We start from the raw sequence: 22,183 nt of genomic DNA on the forward strand, positions 1-22,183 counted from the left end.
ACTTCTCCTTAATTCCAGCGAGCGCGCTTCTTTTCTTGCCTTTCAATTCGTGGTTGAAAACGACAGGCTACTTGTCTTTGTTCTTCAATTTTTTCTTGGCGGATTCTGCTTCTAACTACCACAGGATGTGAATAGGAGAATCATTTGGAGGAAAGCTTGCATATTTATGGCTTCACCCATGGCAGTGATATCATCACCATTCTTGTTCTGCTAGGTAATTCGGTCACGGTTAATGAAAGATGATGAAATCTAAATGCATGAGGTCGATCGTAGCAGTAGGACAGATAATGATGGCACTAAAGGCGGTCAGGGGAGGCTTGGCGGAGAGTCTGGAATGCCGCTTGACCGCGTTCGGCCGCCGCGGGTCTTCAGGCCGATCGACTTGTACGAAGTTGACTCTTTTTCTCCCTCTTTTACTCCGTACTCTCTACTCACTCGACTACCTATCATCACCCTTTCTTTCTTCCAGTCTTTCCTTCGATCTCTCTAGCGATCATTTACTTCCCTTCTTCTTCATCTTAAAGCATTTTGCGCCCTGCACACTCGTTTGACCGCCCTAGGTTCACTCCCCTCGGATTTTCTCTTCTCCGTCGCATCTCAGTGTCCACTTCCTGCCCCTGCAACGGCTCTCGGTTTCATTGCGTGTCGTGAGTTGGAATAATCCTCGGTGCTATTTTTATCTGGACATACCCTTTCTTTCATTTCCTTTTCTTCTACACTTCCTCTTTCATCCCGCGAATCTAGCTCTGGGGGAACACTAGTGCCGATAAATCTACTTAATTGATCTACATCCGTGCTTCTCGTACCCGCCACGTACGATTCATTCCACCGACAGAACAGTGCATGTCGACGTGCTAGTCTTGAACACCGGTGTGGGCTCGTCTTCCCTCCCCTTTTCGCTTCGTAGACGATGGCGCTGGGATGGTTTAGGGGCCCTCGTCAATGGGCACTCTGGCTGCTGTTTGCTTCCTACGCCTGTGCTTTTTACATCCCCGGTAAGCTGTCGCGACTTTGTGAACAAGACAAACTCTTGGCTGATGGACTTGGTTTTCGCTGCTCCAATAGGCTACTCCGTCAAACGGTATAACGACGACGAACCGATCCCTCTTCAGGTGAACAAGATCTTTTCCGACCACACCCAACTCCAGTATGCCTACTATAACCTACCATTCGTCTGTCCTCCCAGTGGGAGAACACATGGCGGCTCCCCGTTTGGCTCAGGCCAGAGCGTGTCGTTGAATCTTGGAGAAATCCTCCGCGGTGACCGCATTATGACCTCCGACTTTGAACTCCGGATGGGCAAGAACATGGAATGTCAGGCGCTCTGCACTCAGGAAGTCGGGCGCAAAGACGTCAAATGGGCCCGACAACTTATCAGGGAGGGCTACGTGGCCGAATGGATTGCAGACAACTTGCCTGGCGCAACAAAGTTTGTCACGGTTGACCGCAGCCGCAAATACTACGCCACCGGCTTCAAGTTGGGCTTCGAGGATTTTTCGCCCGTCGACGGGAAAAAACGGACTTACATTAACAACCACTTCACGATTGTGATTCGCTGGCGGTCATCCCCTGAAGGTGGTAAATACGTGAATGGCTTCGAGATTTATCCGAAAAGTATCCGGGCGGAGGACCATGGAGAAAGTGGCTGTCCCCAACAGGTGCACGAGCACCACGACGGCTTGGAGCTGTATATCCCCCCGAACACGGCAAAGTTGAAGGAAATGTACCCGGGGTCGTCTTATATTCCTCAGGATGATGGCGACGATGAGGATGGAGCCACTCTCAAGATCCCGTATACATACTCGGTCTTCTTCAAGGAGGATAATAGCGTGGACTGGTCCAACCGGTGGGATCTGTATTTCAGCAACCAGGATGAGGGCTCGATGACGCATTGGCTCGCAATTCTGAACTCGCTGACCATCTCCGGCGTTCTTGCCGTGGCCGTCTACGTCATCTGGAGCCGGACGGTACAGGGAGATATCAAGGGCCGTGGGGACGGGGCCATCGACGAGACTAAATTGAAGGCGCGCAATGCTGCCCGAATGAAGAACCTCGAAAGGACCGGCGAGGAGCAAGGCGACGATGTGGAGCGGGACGCCGAGCTTTCGTCCGACGACGAGGGTCTCGAGGATGTCAGTGGATGGAAGCTTCTTCATGCCGATGTCTTCCGAACGCCCGAGTATAGCGGACTTCTTGCACCCCTTGTCGGCTCTGGCATGCAACTTCTCTTCATGGCTTCTGGGCTGTTGTTCTTGAGTTGTCTCGGAGTGCTCAACCCCAGCTTCCGCGGCGGGTTCGTCAGCGTCGGCATGGGCCTGTTTGTTTTTGCTGGTCTGTTCTCGGGGTACTTTTCCGGACGGCTGTATAAGACATTTGGTGGTGTGAACTGGAGAAAGAACACTTTAATCGTAAGTTGGCACCGTCACCTATCCCGTAACCCTGACTGACATATCAGACTGCTCTTTTCTTCCCCGGACTGGCATTCTCCCTCATTTTCATCCTGAATTTGTTCGTGTGGGCCCAGGCATCCAGCACGGCGATCCCGTTCGGCACGCTGATCGGTCTCCTTGCGCTGTGGCTGCTCATTCAAGTCCCGCTGGTGTATGCGGGTAGCTGGTTCGGCTTCGTCCGGACAACCGCATGGGAACATCCGACCAAGACCACGTCGATCCCTCGTCAGGTTCCCCCGCAGCCGTGGTATCTGCACAGCATCCAGGGGGCATTCCTGACCGGACTGGCTCCGTTTGCAGTTCTGTTCATCGAGCTTCTGTTCGTGTTCAAGAACCTGTGGCAAGACAAGAGTGGATATTACTACGTGTTTGGGTTCCTGAGCGCGGTCTCGACCGTCCTGATCGTCACAGTCAGCGAGGTGACCATCATCGCTACCTACAGTCAGCTCTGCGCTGAGGTATGTTTATTCCAGCGGAATCGTCAGATCGGAAGCTAATCGCAGTAGAACTATCACTGGTGGTGGCAGAGTTTCTTGACCGGCGGCAGCAGCGCCTTCTGGGTGTTTGCCTACTGTATCTGGTACTACGTCTTCCACTTGCACATTACCGGATTTGTGTCGAGTCTGCTCTTCTTCAGCTACAGTTTCCTGGCCTGTGCCGTGTACGGGTTATTAACAGGAACGGTCGGATTTTTGACGGCGTATACATTTATCCGACGAATTTACAGGTAGCAACCTCCCAGAAAGAAGAATGAATACAGGCTAATCTTTAACCCGACAGCGCTGTCAAGGTCGATTGATCGCATCTGCATCTCCATTCCTTAACTTGTTACTTGTTTCTTACATCTCCACCATTTCAATCAAGTAAACGCCAGGCTATTGCCGCAGCAGAGCTCAAGGCAGCGCCTGTCCTGTATCTATATATCAGCAGTTAGCGATTTGTGAATCTATCTACGCATCATCATCTACATGCCACCATCATCGTACCGTATCCATCAATAATCAAAGTAGACCAGTAGATAAGGATTGTAGAGAATGCAAAATATAGAACGCCAAGATGAAGCCGGAGCCATGCAACACGCAAACAAAAAACCCCCAGTAATCCAAACAAGAAAGACAAGCTAGATAGGAAGCTAAGCAAGCAGGCAGGCAGGTAAGCAGGCAGGTAGATACCTAGGTAGATAGGTACCTAAGGTATCCATGAAGATGACAATATCCCCCCATCCCACCAATAACGACCGACCAAGTCATGAGCGGGGGGGGGGGGAGTCCACGACCAACACCACCATGGAGTATCAACCCACCTATCCAAGTCATCGAGAGGTGGCTTTTACCCCGCGGTGAATATTGTTGACTGTGAAGATTCTTGGTACTAAATGCTGTCGATATGTCCTGCTTACTTTACTTGCTCGGTTTTTTTTTGTGGGGGGGGGGGGGGGGGACTGTGCGTGATGGTTCGAGTATGACTTACCCGGCTATCTATCTACTTACCTGTCTGCCTGTCCTATCCTACCTGCCTGCATGTGAGCTCTGGTACTACTACTTCCTAGGTGGTTACTAGTTACTAGGAGTAGATGGGTGGATTGAAGTATAGGTATCTACTGTACTTTATTACATGTGCTGGGTAAGTATCGACCTAGATTTGCATGTAGGACTTGTCACTTGTCACCTGTCGCGGTCTTACTCACCTCATCTATCTATCTAGGTATCTATTCTTTACCTACTCCGCAGACTCTAATCGCGGGGGTACATGTTAGGTTAGGTTAGGTTAGGAAGAGAGGATAGAGCGAAATCTATCTATCCTAATCACTCACTCACCTACTTAACCTGATCCTCTCTCTCTCCAACCTAGGTACTCAATTACCTATCCTACCTTCCACCTCACCTCACCTCACCACAGCCGCCAACTCCTATCAACCATCAAAAAGAAAGACGATAGAATAAACCTCCACCCCCAGAACAAACACCCTAGTAAAGGGAACCGAAATTAAAAAAAAAAATGAGCGACATATCCACCGCCCCAACCCTCATCCCCCCCGACTCTACAGCAACGCAACACCTCGCAACCAAAGAACTCCAAACCCTCCACTCCCTGCAAGCCCTGCACTCAATCCAATCAACCCTCCACCATGACTCCCACCCTCCCCGATTCGAAGAAGAAGACCCCGATCTCAGCTACACAGCAACGAACATCGACATCCTGCTGCGCCAAGCACAGAGCATGATCACGACGCTGATGGCCGAGAAGCGCGGGAGTCGACGACGGATCAGATCGCTTGAAGAGGAGTTACAAGTGCAGCGACAGAAACTGGAATTGCGGGATGCGGAGACAAGGAGTCACGATGAGGAGATACGTGCGAGACTGAAAGACACTGAGAACAAGGTCTTGACAGGGGAAGAACGGATCAAGAAATTAGAAACGGAGATTAAGGGGCACGAAGCGAAGCTCAGGAAAACAGAGGGAACGATCAAAGAACGAGAAGAACGGGTGAAAGCGCTAGAAGGCGAGGTAAAGCGGCACGCGGAAAAGGTGAAAGGATTGGAACGGGATTTGAAAGCAAAGGGAACACTGGTGCAGGAGTTGACGGCGAAGTTGAATAAGAGGAAGACGGATGCGAAGGAGCAGGCGGGGAAATTGGCCAAGGTGATGGCGGCGAACGAGGAGCTGAAGGGGGCGCTGGGGACGGCGAGGAAGAGGACGGAGAATGCGACGCAGAGGGTGCAGGAGGTCGAGGAGCAGGTGAGGTCGGAGAGGAGGCGCAGGAGGAAGGCGGAGAAGGAGGTCAAGGGGGAGGAGGATCCTCACGGGCGTGGGCATGGGCACGGAGGACCAGATCGGGGGAGAGTGTATGGGGTGCAGAGGAGCAAGACGTCGGTGATCTCTCGCATGTTTCGCGTTTGATTGAATTGAGAGGAAGGTTTTGCATTTACATTGGTGTTCTTGTTTTCCTTGATCTTTGTCTTTCCTTTCTTCTTTCTCTACCAAGATACTGCATGCAGACTGCCAGAAAGTAACTCAAGAAAGTGGAACCGGGAATCCGCCCCTTGATGGCGTGCTCGGAGGCCTCGATGTCGTTTTCTCCGTTCCCCGTATTTTGCTGAACCTTGATGGTTCCCTGGATCCGAGATGTTATCAATCAACAATCAACCTGTTTTCTTTGAGGGATTGATGTAAGGGAGCAATTCCGGTGACGGGTACTCAGTGTAGTTGTTGAGTGAACATGAACTATTGAGTATACTCCAGGTTAGCATGTTAGGGGTGATCTATACTACGTCGTAGACAGTTACGTACGCTTATTAGTCTACCTTATCATGATGACAATTCAATAATAAGAATGACAGTAAACGATTAATGACCGTCCCATTATAGCTATCCTCGAAACACATAAATAAGGAATACTACCTGAAAGTTCAAGCCAGGTAATCCCCGAAGCCTCCTGCACTCAAAGCTTAGCCGTGGGCGTGGTAATACCACCCCTTCCAATAAATAAGCAACAGTAAATCCCAAATTCCGTCGATCTTCCAGAAGGCCATGAGGCATGAGGTGATCGCGGGTGGAGATGATGCCATCGACCCGCTGCGCCGGACGGGCAAATCAGCGGCCGCGAGACCTCTCCGGCTGCGTCACTTGGGGAAGTCTGCGTCGGGTGGCTGGTTTAGTTGCGATCATGGAGCTTTGGTTAACTAGCGGGTGTGGTAGAAGGCTTAGCTTTTATTTTATGTTGGTTGTTGCTTGTTGTTCGTTGGACGGTGGGTTACGTAGTGTTACTATATCTGTGGTGGTCTCCGGATATATAGGTGGACTATACGCCGATACGGAGCACTGTAGGTCGGTCAGCTGATCTAGCCGTTCTCCTTTGGTATTTTCGAAGACTGCGCTCGAGCATGTGGTTGATTACTGCACCATGATTCGACTGTGTTTGACTATCTTGGAGCGGTGGATTCGCAGGGTCAGCTATGTCATAGTACAGATTATTGATCCATTGGTCTTATAGAGCACATCCAGTAAATAATCGACCACAGCCAAGCCAATACTGCAGAAATACTACGATCAATTATAAGTATAGCTATATGCATGTTCGAGTTACTCGCAACCCCAGGTCGAAATCAGCCAGCCATTACGAAGTACAGTAAACAGAACAAAGAACGAAGCGGAAGTCCCCTCCCTGTTCCCCGAGTTTCAAACCGCCGCACGGATCATGTGAAAGAAGAGCGGTCTGGAGTCAGTTTCATCATCCCCTTTTCGTCAGCACGATCAGCCGCTGTCAATCCATGTGATTGCGCGTCCGTCGGCAAGCTGATTGATATACGACGACTGATTCAGACTGGGCCCGTCAGATGTACGGTGTACTGTACACATACACAGGACTTTAGCGAGAGCGAGGGATCACCCCTTGGCGGATTCCCTTCCGACTCGCAGACGCGGAGACGATAGTGGCAACCGCAAGACATTTCTGCTCTGTCTAGTGCATTGTCTAAGGTAGTGTCTACAAAGATACGATTGGCAATGGGACATGCGATAAGCCCGAAACCGGCTAAACGGACCAATAGGAGGCAGCACGGGGATGGACGTTCGAAATCTGCCGTCAAACCCCTCGCGCATATTGAGTAACCAACCTCACTGGGAACGTTGTACTGCTTGGCGCAGACAGGAGAAAGGGGGCGTGACCTCTCATAAAGGTGTCCGTTCTCTGTCAATCTACAATTGAACTCATTCAACTCTATCAACTCATATTCATTAGATCATTAAAGATAAAAGATCCCCGACAAAGCCAGATCATTAAAGAAAAAGATTTTTACTCACCGACAGTCCAATCAAACGGCGTGGCGAGAACCCCGTGATCGGGCGGACCCTGGTCGGAACCGGCCGGGGGAGGGAGGCCGGGAGCCAATCAACACCGCCAAAAACGCCAAGAGGGCCAAGATTCGACTGGCCGGAAACCGAAGGGGACTAGCGCCAGAGTCCGGTGATCACGAATTTCCGGAGGTGGACGGCGATGCAAGGATCAGCTGCTGGAGAAGTATGAAGTATGAAGTACGAAGTATGAAATACTATGAACTCTGAGAGACTCGAGTCGGGGTTGTTGGGGTTGTGTCACCGTGTGCGACTATCTGAACGTTGTTCCAGTAGAACCTGGACACCGGTGGCCAATGACCGCCGGACGTGGCAATCCTTCGCCTCTCGTGCCCCTCCGCATTTTGTTGCTGCTCCGGGCAATTTCACCCGGATGTCTTGTCCAAGTCACCGGTACGACAACAGCCAAAGTGGAAAGTATCGAGAAGAGATTCATTTCATCAATCTTCGCAGAAACAGGACTCAGAGAGACAGAGTCCGATAGTCAGTCCACGGAGGTATGGAGAAGGCAGCCTCCTGAAGATCCCCCCGGCTTGCAGCTGCGTGGGTAATCCCTAATCACACCATCGACTCCGCCGATGGTTCCATCCCGTAGCCGTGACATCTGGCCGATCTATATGGCTCGCCTTGGCATTCTTTCTTTTTTCTTTTTCTTTTTTTTTTCCTTTTCTTTTTTTTGGTGCCTTTTCCTCGTTTCTTTTATCTTCCGCCCAATTTTTCTCTGGAAGGAATCCACCCCGTTGAGCTTACTTATATCCTCGGGTGCCCCTGGCATCTTCCGCCTTTCTTTTCCTCTTCCCTCCTCAATTTTCGGTGTCTTTCTTCTCTCTCTCACACACCTGTTCATCATCCTCCCTTGCTGTTCCCCGCCACCCCGCTGTGATCTATCTACTATATATTACTATCTCTCGTGACGTTTCCTTTCGTATCATTCCCTGAGCACATTCTATCTCTATCTGTGGTCTCGTGCCCATCTGCCCGCCATGGCTACTAAGAAACCCAACATTCTCTACATCATGGCCGACCAGATGGCCGCTCCCCTTCTGGCCTTCCATGACAAGAACTCCAAAATCAAGACCCCCAACCTGGACCGTCTGGCTGAGGAGGGCGTCGTCTTCGACTCGGCCTACTGCAACTCGCCCCTGTGTGCTCCCTCACGTTTTGTGATGGTGACCGGTCAATTGCCCTCCAAGATCGGTGCCTACGACAACGCCTCCGACCTGCCGGGCGACACCCCCACCTACGCGCACTACCTACGTCGCGAGGGTTACCACACGGCGCTGGCAGGGAAGATGCATTTCTGCGGTCCCGACCAGCTGCATGGCTACGAGCAGCGCTTGACGAGCGATATCTATCCGGGTGACTACGGATGGTCGGTGAACTGGGATGAGCCGGTGAGTAGAATAGGAGGAGAAATGCATTATATGTCTTTCGCTAACGGTATCGCAGGAAATTCGGCCTGATTGGTACCATAACATGTCCTCCGTCATGGAGGCAGGACCCGTCGTGCGCACGAACCAGCTGGATTTCGACGAGGAGGTGATCTACAAGTCCACCCAGTACCTGTACGACCACGTGCGCCAGCGCAACGACCAGCCCTTCTGTTTGACCGTTTCCATGACCCACCCTCACGATCCGTATGCCATGACCAAAGAGTTCTGGGATCTGTACGAGGATGTGGACATTCCGCTGCCCAAGAATCCCGCCATTCCCCATGATCAGCAGGACCCCCACTCGCAGCGCGTCCTGAAGTGTATCGACCTGCTGGGCAAGGAAATGCCGGATGAGCGTATCAAGGCCGCGCGACGGGCCTACTACGCGGCCTGCACCTACGTCGACACCAACGTGGGTAAGTTGTTGAAGGTCCTCGACAACACCGGTTTGCGGGACGATACCATTGTGGTTTTCACGGGTGATCATGGCGACATGCTGGGCGAGCGCGGGCTCTGGTACAAGATGGTCTGGTACGAGAACTCGTCGCGGGTGCCGATGATTGTGCATGCGCCCAAGCGCTTTGCTCCGAAGCGCGTCCCGCAGAACGTGTCGACCATGGACCTCCTGCCCACCTTCGTCGACATGGTGGGCACACAACTGGTCTCGGAACTGCCGCTGGATGGCGTCTCCTTGTACCCGTACCTGACCGGCCAGGACGGCTTGAAGACCGACACCGTGCTGGGTGAATATATGGCCGAGGGCACTCAATCGCCCGTGGTGATGATTCGTCGGGGGAGATGGAAATTTGTCTACTCGTTGATCGACCCGCCGATGCTCTTTGATCTGGAGGCCGACCCCGAGGAGAAGGTCAACTTGGCGGCCGGCGTCGTGGTGGAGACATCGTCGCGCCTGCCCGCCGCACCTTTGGTCAAAGCAGCGTCGGCACCACCGCACCCCGCCGCTTTGCCTACGCCTTCAGATACGCCGCGCGCGTCGCCGCGAGTGCAGCCGACCTCGTACCCGTTCCCCAGTCCTCCGCGCACGCCCAGCCCCGGCAAGAGCGTGCCGGCGCTGCCCGCGACCACCGACCCGGCGAAAATGCTTGCATACTTTGTGGACGAAGCGCAGGGCCGCTGGGATATGGAACGCATTCGCGACGACGTGCTCCGGTCGCAGCGCCGGCGACGTCTGGTGTACTCGGCGCTGATCCGGGGCAACCCCGCGATCTGGGACTACGAGCCGCGAGTGGATCCCAGCGCGCAGTACGTGCGGAACCAGGGCAAGGGGGCCCTGGACGATGTGGAGTTGATCTCGCGTTGGCCTCGCGTGTTGCAGCAGGCGGCGACGGCGGCGGGGGCACCGGTTTAGTGTCTCAGCCGGGGCAACTGTTGGTCAACGCCCAAGCCCAACAACAAAATGGAAAAAAAAAAAAAAAAAAAAAAAAAGAGGAACGTGGCGAGTTCACTCATCTCGAGTCGATCATTTTGGTTTACTTCTGATTGCTCATCTTTAAAACTTCGAATTGCTTGTTATTGTTACTTCTTTGAGCAGCGCGATACCCGGCATTCGATGCATTGACAATTCCTATTCTTCCTGCGTTGCGAGCGATTGCGATATATGTATACTGGGACAGAGCCTATGCGCAAGCATTGATGTATGTACATTATCCAGATTCAGATTCCAGGATCCAGGATAGGTAGAAAGAAATGTAAATGCTGTACTCAGTTCGACTGAATTCATATCGGCCGATAAGACAAAGAAAAGCAAACCCCGAAGACGTCACCTTCCCCGCTCCCCGCTCCCGTGACTCACTTTTTTCTCCAACGTGAACTTCTCTTTGTCACTTTGCTTCTTTCCTTAGTCAATTGCAATTGCAGCCAAGAACAGACAAGAGAATAAAGAAAAGAAACATCGAAATGCCTAAAATCACCGTCGCTGTCGCCCAAGCCCGCACCCACTCCACCCTCGCGAGCACCCTCGACGCCCTTTCCCGAATCACCCACCACGCCGCCTCCCGCGGCGTGCATCTGCTACTGTTCCCGGAGGCCTACCTAGGCGGGTATCCCCGAACCTGCTCATTCGGCAGCAGCGTCGGCGCGCGCCAACCGCACGGCCGCGACCAATTCCTCTCATATTTCCGCTCGGCGGTCGATCTGGGCGATACGCCAGCGGGGGCGGGGGACGATTGGGTCCGCCGCGCGCTGCCGGTCGCCGAGGGGAAGAATCATCGCGGAGATGGCACCCGTGAGGCGCTGGAGAAGATTGCCCGCCAGACCGGCGTGTTCATCGTTACGGGGGTGATTGAGCGCGCAGGCGGGAGCTTGTATTGTGGTGTGGTTTATGTGGATCCTGCGAGGGGGTGTTTGGGGAAGAGGAGGAAGGTTATGCCGGTATTTATCTTTTCTCTCTTGGAAGCAAATTGGAATGAACTGTACTAACATGACCCCCCTCCGGGGAATTCAACAGACCGGAACAGAACGCCTCGTCTGGGCCCAAGGTTCCCCCTCAACCCTCAAAGCCGTAACCACGCACCTGAACGGCGTTCCAGTAACACTCGCGGCCGCCATCTGCTGGGAAAACTTCATGCCCCTGCTGCGCCAAAGCCTATACTCGCAAAACGTGAACATCTATCTCGCGCCGACAGCTGACGCGCGCGACACGTGGTTACCGTTGATGCGGACCGCCGCGTTCGAAGGCCGCACGTTCGTGCTCAGCGCGAACCAATGCGTTCGGTATAATGAGTTGCCGGAGTGGATTACGGCGCATGGGGAGGGGGGGTATGCTGCTGCGCAGGGAAATGCGCCCACGGCGACGATGCAGACACATTATCGGAAACGGTCGGTTACGGCGGAGGGGCCGCATGAGATTGTTTGGCCGGATGGGAAGAAGGGTGATGGTTTGTTTCCCTCTTTTCTCTATCTCATGATGCACAAATGAGATGAATGGATGGCTAACTAACCTTGTCAGCAGCATCCACCGAAGCCCTAACCTCCCCTACCCACCCCATCACCAGCACGCTCTCAACCGAATACGTCTGCCGCGGCGGTTCCTGCATCGTCGACCCACAAGGGCAGGTCCTCGCCGGACCCATCTGGGAAGTCTGTGCCGATGACGCGCCCGATTCCACGGCGGCAGGGTACACGGATGGCGGATTCGGTGGGAAGCCTCGGGCCGTGGGCGACGGGTTGCTCGTGTCGGAGATCGATGTTGAGGATTGCGAGCGCGGACGACTTGATATGGATGTTGCGGGGAGTTATTCGAGGAATGACGCGTTTCGGTTGCAGGTTGAGGGGTTGGATTTGAATCCGCCTCCTTTTTAGAGGGATGTTTTTTGGGCTGGGGGCAGAGGTATGTGGATATGGATTGTAGGATGTATACTCAGGACATAGTAGTAATGCTTGGTCTTATTGAACAAAATATCCTTATTTGTAATGGCTGCACCCAACTAATATAAGATATTCCAGAGTAAAGACGAACCTACCCAACTCCATGCCCCAATGACATAAATCACGAACAATAGCCAGTGAATAAGCCAACACGCAAAGAAGAGAGGCAGTATATGATAAGGTATGATAGCTTATGCTTTATCTATCTATCTGTACTGTATAGTAACTGTATAGTAGGTAAGAACGAGGATATACGTTCAGCTTAGGGTTACCCATCTCGACCTGACCTAACCCAATTTGCTACAGAAAATCCTATAACGACGCAGTGGACTCCTTCCTCCTCCTCCGAATATCTCGATCAATAACCCTCGCCGCCGAAAGACACTTCTCGTCCTGGAAGCGCGGCGCGATGATTTGGATGGCGCAAGGGGCGCCGTGGGTGCGGTTGGGGTTGTCTGCATGCATTTTTTTTTCGGTTTAGTTCATAGTGCATTGCATGTCCATACATATAGGCACATGTCAGGTTGTGTTGAGACTAGGGGAACGGGATAGGAACGTATAGGAAGGGAAACAGGGAGACATACAATTCGGCTGCACCTCATCTCCAACTCTCATTTCTTCTGGATCCAGCTCGCTCGACGAGTGGCCGTAGGGAATGATACATGCAGGGCACTTTCATCACGTTGATTCAATCAATTAGCAATTAGAACCACACAGACAACACAAAGTTCAAGCAAGCATCTGATCAGATAGGAAAAAGAAAGGAGGACTCACATCCAACAAATTCCACACCAACGTATAAGGCGGCCACCCGAACGTATCATGCGGCACAGCCGTATTCTGCGCCCCCGGACCCAGCACCACATCTAGTCCATTCTGTACCCATAACTTGCGCCAGGCATCGCAGTACTTCTGTCTCGCGGTATGCAGTGCGTCAATCGTCTCGAAGACCCGTAGGTCCTGGTCTACCGGGAACGGACCGGTGAACATGGGATTCGAGCCGCGTTGGACGGATGGTACGGCGGGTTCGCCGCTGCTAGCCATGTGGTCGGTGTGTAGGCCGTAGGTGAAGTATTGGAAGGCGAGGCGGTTGGCGTAGGCGAGTTGTTTACTGGGGTTTTTGTGACTGTCGGTGTCGGTGTCTGTGTCAGGGGCGGTGTCAAGGTGGATGATTCGATGGCCTTGGCTAGATAGAGCCGCGATGGCGGAGTCAAGCGCTCGACGGACCGGCGGGTGGAGAGGGAAGTGCGGATCTTCAGGGAGGATGCCGATCTTGAGAAGCGAAGCAGATTGAAGAGGAGGAACAGAAGCCCAAGGCGCCGCTGTAGCTGTGATATCGTACTTCCAGGGCTCTGCAGCCAGGACAGTAGACATGAACAGCTCGATATCGTCAAGGGAATGTGCGAGAGGACCCGCGGAGGGTTTCAGGCCCGGTGTGCTCTCAACAGCACCCGTGACTTGTCCGCCGAAGGGAATCCGGTCGATCGAAGGCTTGAAGCCGTACACGCCGCAGCAGAGGGCCGGGATGCGGATCGATCCCGCGATGTCGGTGCCTACGCCGAGAATGGATCCGCGGAAGGCGACGAGGGCGCCTTCGCCGCCGCTGGAGCCGCCGGCTGTGAGGCTCGTGTCGTGTGGGTTCAAAGTGCGGCCGTAGATGTTGTTGTCGGAGTCGCCGGTCTGCTGGGTTAGATGTCTGATTGAGATGAAGGTGAATGAATGCGCTACTGACCATCATGGTCTGAGGGATGTTCGTCTTGACGTAGAGCACGGCACCTAGATCTAGGAGCATGTTCACCAGGGCCGAGTTGGAGCTGGCAGGAGGGGTTGCCAGGAATGAAGCGTATCCTATGGTGCTTTGGATACCCTCAAGGCGAAAGCTATCTTTTAGACTAATCGGCAGACCGTGCAATGGTCCGACGACCTTCCTCTCCCGTTCCAGGTAGTCATCGAGGTATTTTGCTCGCTCGAGAGCGCGGGAAAAGAAATGCTCTGTTAAACAGGAGGTCTGCGAACGTCAGTTCTTATAATCTAATAACCAGTCAAGTGATAAATGATCACTGACCAACTGCTGTGCAATCGCTGCCCGTTTACAAAATGCCGTGGTCACTGCCACGGAACTGACATCGCCCCAGGCGAGCTTCTGAAGAAGTTGCGCGGCCGTATAGTTCTCCGTGATTTCGAGCTCGACATCAGACAGGATCCCACTGCGACGGGGAATGTCGGCCTTGATGAGGTGTCCATTTTCAGGAAGCGAAGCGACGAAGGAGTCGCTAAGTCGCCATTCCGGAGGGATTTGGGCGTCGAGCTGTTTGCGCTTTTGCGCAACCAGGGCGTGCCAGTCAAGCTTTGGTGTTGAATTAATAGTCATGGTGAAAGATCTTCGGACAGGAAACAGAAGCAGGGATAAGATAGAAGGTAGTCGTCGCCGTGGTCCCCTCTTTATACTAGGTAGATCTTGATTAGTTATTGGGTTAGCGCTGATCTCCCCACTTCGCGTGGGCGTCGACCTGCCGAATTGGGATAAACCGAGGTATAAGATATCCTCACTAGATACAACTATACGCAGTAACAGAAGCAAAACTGGCGCACTAACCCCCCACCCCTTAGGCGGGAGCCGTCAACTTGGTGCTCCGCCCAGTTCCCGTTGAAGCTGCTAGAGAGCAGCAAATGACTGGTCTATGACGTTAAGAAGCGATGAAAAGTGATAATGTTCTTAGTAGGCTGCCCTTCCAAAAAGTCTTGAAGTACAGTACATACAATAAATTTATCGAGTTGCAGGATGCCTACATCTCCTCTGCCACCTGTGACCGCCGTCCAAGCAGGGGGTAATCCAACACGTGATTCCTCTCCTACAGTCATGCACCGTTCTCAATCCTTGTTCATCCCCCCCAAACGAAATCTATCCATCATATTCCATCAATCCATTTGGTCCGTTTATATGCCTGCGTTTGCATAGCACCCATGCCCAACCTGTCTGATATACGAAAAGAAATCCTCGGAAACAATATTGCCAAACGGATTGTCGTTAGACTGAATACTAAAGCCCTCGATCCTCAAAACTACCGTGCATCGGCGTATATTGTTGCCAGCGAAATCTTTCCCGAGTGGGAAAATGACTATCGGATTCTCTTCCTCGCCATTGACGTATGGAGTGAACGAACCTTTCTCGTCATTGATGTCAACCACCATGACTACGACTTTCACACAGCACACAAGACCAATGCCGTTCTTCCAGTGTATGTGCTGCGACCGCATGGGAAAGGCCGTGACTGGGCTCTTATAAGGTGGCCTCAAGAGGATGAGCCCCTTGCTGCGAAGCTAGCGGATCTCCATAACGTCAATGGCTTTGACATCCCAACGCCTTTCTTAGAAAACCACACTTCTCGCCTCGTACACGCCAATCCCCGCGAGTTTCCTGTGTGAGCTGATATTGTGTGGTTGACCGAGCTGGCTCTCTGAAAGGCTCGCGGGCTCGCTGCTTCCTTCAATTCAGTTGCTGGACAAAGGCAACACTTGGCCAAACGGATGGGATTTACTGAAATTCTACTGCCACAAGATTGGATCGAATTAATCATGGAGGCGCTGGCTCTTACCATTCAATCTAGTTGTACCGTGAGGTGCGGTGGTAGATAGATTCTGGGCCATGAAGCGGCGGGTATGCCCAGCGATAATCTACACCTTCGGAGAATCCCCTCATACTGTTATATCCACATTCTGATGGTGCGTATGTCGAGATACTTGAGAATCATTCCTGCTCCAGAAAGATATGTCTCATTTTAACAGGGCTATGACGAAGATTGTAATCCCATCACCGTTTTTGCTTGAGGAGAGTATAATTATGCCATACCTATCCGCCACCCCACACGGAACGGAACACGTTAAGGGGACAGCCTGTAATAGATTCACGCTAGATGTCTTTCTATGTTTTGGTTACTCTTAGTATCTTGAATTATTGAAAAGGAAAAGAGGTAGAGTCTGATAATAGAAGCCATAATTAAGTTATATACGAGCGTTCATTTGACGGGGATTATCATCGGACCGACACAGGGATAAACAGTCCGAAGTTGATACGAAGTCCTCAACTCCTGGGCTATTCCTAGGCTGCTCATTCATTCAAGAGCGCATTCGAAATGCTAGGTTTTCTCTGGAATTGGATGTCAAATATACAGAAGACTGTTTTCTTCTCAGTGTCATGCGTATTGACTTTCTCTTCAATTTCCACTCGCATCGAAGACCATCCATGTACCAATGAGCTTGATGATCTTGGGTCGAATAAATCACCTGGCGTTGTCCCACTCACTTCGACTTCGCAAACATACACAATACGTCCTCAGCCGCAGACTGATTTACAAGTAGTTGGTATCGGGGCTTCCGGCCAGGTGTACAGCATTGGTGACGATATCGTTCTCAAAGCCTCCCGGATTTTCGAACGCCCTCATAGTGATGCACCAGAAAGCGATCATTACCGCTACGCTTCAGATACCATATTCCATGTTAACCTACTGGAAGACGAGCGGACGGTGTTGCAACTGCTTCAGAAAAAACCACATCCTCACATTATTGAAGCCGTGGACACTGATCGACCCGAGGGAATTTACCTCCGCAAGTACCGGCCTCTGTCGCCGCACATAAGATCTGTGCCAAGTCTCCGGATGAAAATGTATTGTGAGATTACTGATGCCTTGTCCCATATCCACGGCCTCGGAATTGTCCATGCAGACATTCGCATTGAGAATATACTGTTTGACGACCACGACTCAGCCATTCTGTGTGATTTTAGCGCATCTAGCCCTTCCGGTGAGCCCAACCTAGTTTGGCCAGATTTGCCGCTTCCTATCAATGGCTCTTCGCCAAATCTCTCCGATATGACAGACATGTTTGCAATGGCATCACTTATTTTTGGAATGGAACACGGAGTTCCACCTGCGCTATCTTTTCAAAATGGAGAACTGGCGCTACCAGGAATACGGTCAGGGAATGGATGTCTTGATCAGGTCATTAAAAAAGCCTGGCTTCGCCGTTACAATCGAACATCCGAGATGCTAGACGATCTACGCTCTATCGATCTTCATGCTGCTCAACATATTGAGAAGACAATGATACACCAGACACCAAAAGAGATCCTTCAAGTTCGAGTTAAGGAATGGAGAGATGAGAGAACAACCAAATTTGGTAAGACAATTTGCCCCTGACCATTTGCAAGTAACGTGGCTAACCACGGATCAAGGACGGGTTCTCAATGGGATCCTCTCGGAAGAACAGTTAACCACGCTGGCTGATTGCTACGGCCTGGATAAAGATGCAGATATGCGTTTCGCCAATTACCCCATGCTTTCATAGCTAAAGGAATGTAATATGTGAAGTCTGAGTAGTATGATATCTAAAACTAACGTTCCCGTGAGGTGAGTCAGTGCTTCGCTAACAAGAGCAGCTACCCTGCTTTCTCATACCTCAGTTATCACCTCACGTTGTTCAGCCAAACATGAGGCTTTCAATCCTGACTATATTTTCTCATCCAATAAATCTATGTTAACACCGCCGCCTGTGCAAAGAGTTATAGTCTAAATTCGATTGAATCATTGATACGCGAGGAACGTCATTATGTTATCTCTACTTGGGAACTGACGCGAAAGGGAGAGCTGAGTAATGCCCAAAAACAGTCAAGCGATGCGTAACACCTGCTGCCGGAAACTAATGCAAGCCCTACCTACCTTAGTCGTTGATGATGAAGACGAATACTGCACGTGCTAGCCAACCATTGTGGGTGCTACGGGGTAGATGCGGATAGAGAGATTTATTAGTAGTCTTGCATTAGTGCCTAACTTCAGAAATCAAAAGACGCCGGAGATGGTATGAATAGCAACGGGTTGAAGGTCTAGACACGAAGAGGGAACTTGCACCAGAGAATGTTTATAACCAGTAGTTACCTGATGAACAGGCTATTTCGTTTCTAGATCCTAGTCATGTCATATATTCCCCTAGGATAAACGATCCCATAATTGCAAATCTCTCCCCACGCCAGCTCACGAAAGACAACTTGTACTCACGACAGATAATGTACAAGAGTAGCAGTGTGGTGATGCCGTGCTAAGCAAGTCGTTCAGACACAAGCATGGTTATGCGTTGGTACGAGGAGGCTGTTCAAACGGTAAGTTGCGATTCCCCGTCTTGGTGGATGACTGACATTTTGATCTCAATATTGCAGGCGATGGGAGCAAATGCAACGGGAATAACGCATCCGGTGCACTGATTAAGCATCAGAAGATTGAGGCCAGACTGTCTGGAATGACGGAGATGGGCTTCATATCGGCTGGAGAAGCCCTAGCATCATTGTCGTGGTGCAAGCGCGTTGCGATCTCGATAACCATACCTCTCCTGGCAATAGCACTCGGGACACTGAAAATTATAGGCGACATGCCAGCACTTTACCACATTTTCCCACTCGTCAGATGCCACTTCCATCTTCAGACATTTTCTTTTGTATGAATTCCAGAATTCCTTCCGCCTCGTTCGATACCTTAAGCAGTCGCAACAAAGACCGATGCTTTTATCCCGTTGGCCACGATTATCACGAGGTGCTATTCGCCGGAAAAGAAGAAATATGTCTTGACAAGTTGATGGTGGGAGGAACCTATGCTTGACGACTGATGGTATCCGGATTTTCACGAGCGATGAAACTTGTAATAGGCGTTTACACGATAGGGCGAAACACATTCGATCTAGCGCATCGATGTAGCTGAATACTTCAACCAGGATCTCCGTAGGTAAGCGCAACAGATCACCGAAAATTTGGGGTGCCGCCTCCAGGAGCTGGTATATATTAGGCAAAGAATATACCACCAAAGTGATGGAGCAAATTGGGGTACTCACGTTGGCTGGCCGTTTGAACCGGCTACGACAAGAGTTATGTGAATATGAAAGCTGTGCCATCGAATGTTCGCGGTGCAAAACAGGCCAACTACGTCAAGTCCCAATGTTAGAATGCTGGATACGTTATCTCAGATTGTGTCATGTAGGTAACAGACGACGAAGTCCGTTACCAGGGAAACCAAATAGAAGCCTTTGGTGAAAGATAGCCAAAATAAATCAATAATTAGCCCGTTCAAGGGAAGAAGACTCGTATAAATCAGTCCAGTCCTAAGACCTCGCTGCCTATCTACGTGAGGAGATATCGCTGCCTGGGCGTGCCTTGCAAAGGGTGATTCTGTGTGGGTCTCCATAGGGGATCCTTCCGACTCCTGGCGTCACTAGTGACCCTAGAAAGGCCACCATAGTTGCGGGGCCCAGTAGGCACCCACAGCACTCTCTGCTCTCTGAAGATTTTCGATAGTCTGTCGTACATACATGATCCTGGGTATATGGATATGTATTCTATCTACAGCGTACAACTAGACACTGCATTATCCTCCACCTGCACACTGGATTAATTAATTCTAGCTACAACATCCTCCGCCCTGACCCCTTCAAAATTGGTCAAATAGTACGCGTCAATCAGAATCCTGTCATTCTCGCAACTCATAACACCCACGCACACTAACCCATTCAACCAGTTATACTTCCCCGCCCCTGCTTCGATCCTCAAGTGCGAGAAAAACTCCACATCATCCTGCGTCACCGTGGCAGGCGGTCTCATTTTCGGATCCTCTGCTACTTGTCTCGCGTATTCGGTTCCCGGTCCGGGACGATAGAGTCCGTGAGCGCGGACGTAGAGGTAGTGGTTGTCTGTCGTGCGAATAGTGTAGCGGGCGTCGAGGGTCATTGACTTTCGGCAAACGCGTCAATTACTAAACCGGCGATAGTCTGATTAGGAAGGTAAACTGGATACATACATGAGTTCCCTCCACAACAGTCGCCCAGTCCGCTCCGCCCAGCGGTAGAATCGTACCCTCTAGCTCGGGACCTTTGAATGTGCCCCCTGTAATGTTCGCAATGCTGCGGATAATGCCCGTGCCGTGGGGTGCCCCAACTTCGACTTCGTCAGTGGAAATGGTACATTCGAGTCGGTAGATGAAGTTGAGGCCAGGTTGGCGCATGGGAGGCGAGTTCGGGTAGAAGGCATTTCCGGGGGAGTTGGCGAGGTTGGTGGATGTCATTGTGATTGATTCGATAAATGTAGCGTAGGTAGATAGAGAGGAAAGTAGAATAACGAGTTACCTTGGTATATGGGGCCGTTTAAATGCTATCGCGAGGCAGACGATACGGTGTTAGGAGGGGCGAGTTAGGGCTTGTCCCAGATAGGCAGGTCGACCCTGCGGGGAGTGAAATATTGTCGATGGAAATGGATTTATCTGAACCCTCCATCCCATGGAGGAAGTAATATTTCGTACACTACAAGAAATAGAACCTAGACAACCTTCAATCAGGAACATGTCATTCGTCCAGTCCCTTCTCTCTGACTCAAGCATCCCCATCAAGGCTCGACAAGAAGCTCTCGATCGCGCATTTTCAGACCCCGGAATTCCCCCTACCAAGAGCACATCCTCTTTCTGGCTCAAAAGTCCCCATGTGAATCTCGCAAAAGCCCAATCCCCAGATCTGCCAACCTCAACAGACATCGTGATCATCGGGTCCGGAATCACTGGCGCCTCGATCGCCCGTACGCTTCTCACCAGTGACCATGGCAGGGACAGTCCAAAGCCTAGAATTCTTATGCTGGAAGCCCGCGATATCTGCAGTGGAGCGACAGGCCGTAACGGAGGGCATATCCTCGAAACAGTCGAGGAGTTCATCGAGCTGGAGCAGTCGTTTGGACTTGAGGCAGCAAAGAAGGTAGTTCGGTTTCGACTGGCACATTTAGATGAGGTGCTAGCTGTGGCGGAAGAGTATGGGCTTGTGGAGGAGGCGCAGGCGCGAAAGGTGCAGTTTCTCAGCGTTTACTTTGACGATGAGAGATGGGATGAGGCGGTGCGTTCTATAAAGAGGTTCAAGGCGTGTATGCCGACAGAATCGGCTGATTGGAAGATCTTCGAGAAGGAGATTCCGAAGGTGAGTGAGTCGAGCCTCATTTAGGTTCAAGCGTACAGAGATGTCTGTTGCTAATATACCAATAAAAGGAATTCTGCCTTCCCTCTGCACGAAGAATCATCGCTGGTCCGGCCGGGGCTCTGTGGCCGTACAAATTCGTCACTGGCGTGCTGAATCATTTGCGCCATAGGTTTCCGGATAATCTTCAAATCGAGGCAAATACGCCGGTTTTTAAAATTGACGATACTGGTGCTGACCAACATCGTTTCTCGGTCACCACAGCGAGAGGCACTATAAAATCTCAGCATATCATCCACTGCACGAATGCCCACGTCAGCCACCTCGTCCCAGGTCTCAGAGGGCGCATTTATCCCATTCGCGGACAGATGTCTGCGCAAAACCCGGGTCAGAGATTCCCGAGTCAAGGGACAAAGCATTCCTGGCTGTTCAACTATGATCGTGGATTCGACTATCTGACCCAGCTTCCGTCTGGATCTGAATCCGAAACGGCGAACAGAATGATGTTTGGTGGCGGGTTCGCGCGGGGAAAGGACGGCGGAATAGCTGATCTCGGGATTGCCACAGACTCCGAAATAAGCTTCTACACTGACATTCATCTCTCCGGGGCGCTGAGTGCTACCTTCGGACGGGAGAACTGGGGCGCTGTTCCAGGTCCCGCTGTGGAGATGATGTGGACGGGGAATATGGGATTCAGTGCGGATGGGTTTCCGTGGGTAGGAAGACTCCCGAGCTCTTTGACACGAAGGGGCGAGGATACAAATTGGAATGGAATGGGCAAGGAGTGGGTTACTGCGGGGTTCTCAGGCGAAGGAATGGTGCATGCGTGGCTGTGTGGAAAAGCGCTGGGAAGAATGATACTGGCGGATGATGGGGAGTTGAATGAGCAGGGGGGCCTGTCTTGGTTTCCGGAGCAGATGCTTGTAACGGAGGAGAGGGTTGAGGCTTCTGTTCTTCCTCGGAGCGTGGTGGAGAGGGCGTCTCATTTGTAAATACTTACTTTGTTTGAGGATGTTCGAGGAAACAATATAGGGCTATGTGTTCTTTTTTTTTTTTTTTTTTTTTTTTTTCATT

General features: G+C 51.4%; 8 protein-coding genes across 8 annotated transcripts; 6 read left to right on the top strand and 2 right to left on the bottom strand.

Annotated features, from left to right (window-relative positions):
* Positions 1 to 910: 910 nt before the first annotated feature.
* LDX57_012889 (transmembrane 9 family protein) lies at positions 911 to 3,249 on the top strand (the record flags this gene model as incomplete). Its single annotated transcript, XM_046094637.1, has 5 exons — positions 911 to 995; positions 1,066 to 2,408; positions 2,456 to 2,908; positions 2,957 to 3,177; positions 3,231 to 3,249. The coding sequence occupies 5 exons, from the start codon at positions 911 to 913 to the stop codon at positions 3,247 to 3,249; spliced, it is 2,121 nt and encodes a 706-aa protein (XP_045950616.1).
* A 1,199-nt stretch (positions 3,250 to 4,448) lies between these two features.
* On the top strand, positions 4,449 to 5,351 carry LDX57_012890 (uncharacterized protein; the record flags this gene model as incomplete). Its single annotated transcript, XM_046094638.1, has 1 exon — positions 4,449 to 5,351. The coding sequence occupies one exon, from the start codon at positions 4,449 to 4,451 to the stop codon at positions 5,349 to 5,351; it is 903 nt and encodes a 300-aa protein (XP_045950617.1).
* A 2,936-nt stretch (positions 5,352 to 8,287) lies between these two features.
* Positions 8,288 to 10,106, top strand: LDX57_012891 (putative choline sulfatase; the record flags this gene model as incomplete). Its single annotated transcript, XM_046094639.1, has 2 exons — positions 8,288 to 8,698; positions 8,754 to 10,106. 2 exons carry the CDS (start codon positions 8,288 to 8,290, stop codon positions 10,104 to 10,106), a joined length of 1,764 nt encoding a protein of 587 aa, XP_045950618.1.
* Positions 10,107 to 10,654: 548 nt separating this feature from the next.
* On the top strand, positions 10,655 to 12,058 carry LDX57_012892 (nitrilase; the record flags this gene model as incomplete). The annotated part of the gene is made up of 3 exons (XM_046094640.1): positions 10,655 to 11,128; positions 11,205 to 11,634; positions 11,709 to 12,058. 3 exons carry the CDS (start codon positions 10,655 to 10,657, stop codon positions 12,056 to 12,058), a joined length of 1,254 nt encoding a protein of 417 aa, XP_045950619.1.
* A 378-nt stretch (positions 12,059 to 12,436) lies between these two features.
* On the bottom strand, positions 12,437 to 14,495 carry gmdB (general amidase GmdB; the record flags this gene model as incomplete). The annotated part of the gene is made up of 5 exons (XM_046094641.1): positions 12,437 to 12,579; positions 12,709 to 12,796; positions 12,899 to 13,804; positions 13,857 to 14,132; positions 14,190 to 14,495. The coding sequence occupies 5 exons, from the start codon at positions 14,493 to 14,495 to the stop codon at positions 12,437 to 12,439; spliced, it is 1,719 nt and encodes a 572-aa protein (XP_045950620.1).
* A 593-nt stretch (positions 14,496 to 15,088) lies between these two features.
* Positions 15,089 to 15,550, top strand: LDX57_012894 (uncharacterized protein; the record flags this gene model as incomplete). Its single annotated transcript, XM_046094642.1, has 1 exon — positions 15,089 to 15,550. The coding sequence occupies one exon, from the start codon at positions 15,089 to 15,091 to the stop codon at positions 15,548 to 15,550; it is 462 nt and encodes a 153-aa protein (XP_045950621.1).
* A 4,000-nt stretch (positions 15,551 to 19,550) lies between these two features.
* On the bottom strand, positions 19,551 to 20,220 carry LDX57_012895 (DUF3237 domain-containing protein; the record flags this gene model as incomplete). Its single annotated transcript, XM_046094643.1, has 2 exons — positions 19,551 to 19,889; positions 19,957 to 20,220. The coding sequence occupies 2 exons, from the start codon at positions 20,218 to 20,220 to the stop codon at positions 19,551 to 19,553; spliced, it is 603 nt and encodes a 200-aa protein (XP_045950622.1).
* Positions 20,221 to 20,494: 274 nt separating this feature from the next.
* On the top strand, positions 20,495 to 22,101 carry LDX57_012896 (NAD(P)/FAD-dependent oxidoreductase; the record flags this gene model as incomplete). Its single annotated transcript, XM_046094644.1, has 2 exons — positions 20,495 to 21,112; positions 21,181 to 22,101. 2 exons carry the CDS (start codon positions 20,495 to 20,497, stop codon positions 22,099 to 22,101), a joined length of 1,539 nt encoding a protein of 512 aa, XP_045950623.1.
* Positions 22,102 to 22,183: the final 82 nt, after the last annotated feature.

Source organism: Aspergillus melleus (genome assembly GCF_016097325.1).
Source record: "Aspergillus melleus strain CBS 546.65 chromosome Unknown contig9, whole genome shotgun sequence".
Classification (NCBI taxonomy): Eukaryota; Fungi; Ascomycota; class Eurotiomycetes; order Eurotiales; family Aspergillaceae; genus Aspergillus; species Aspergillus melleus.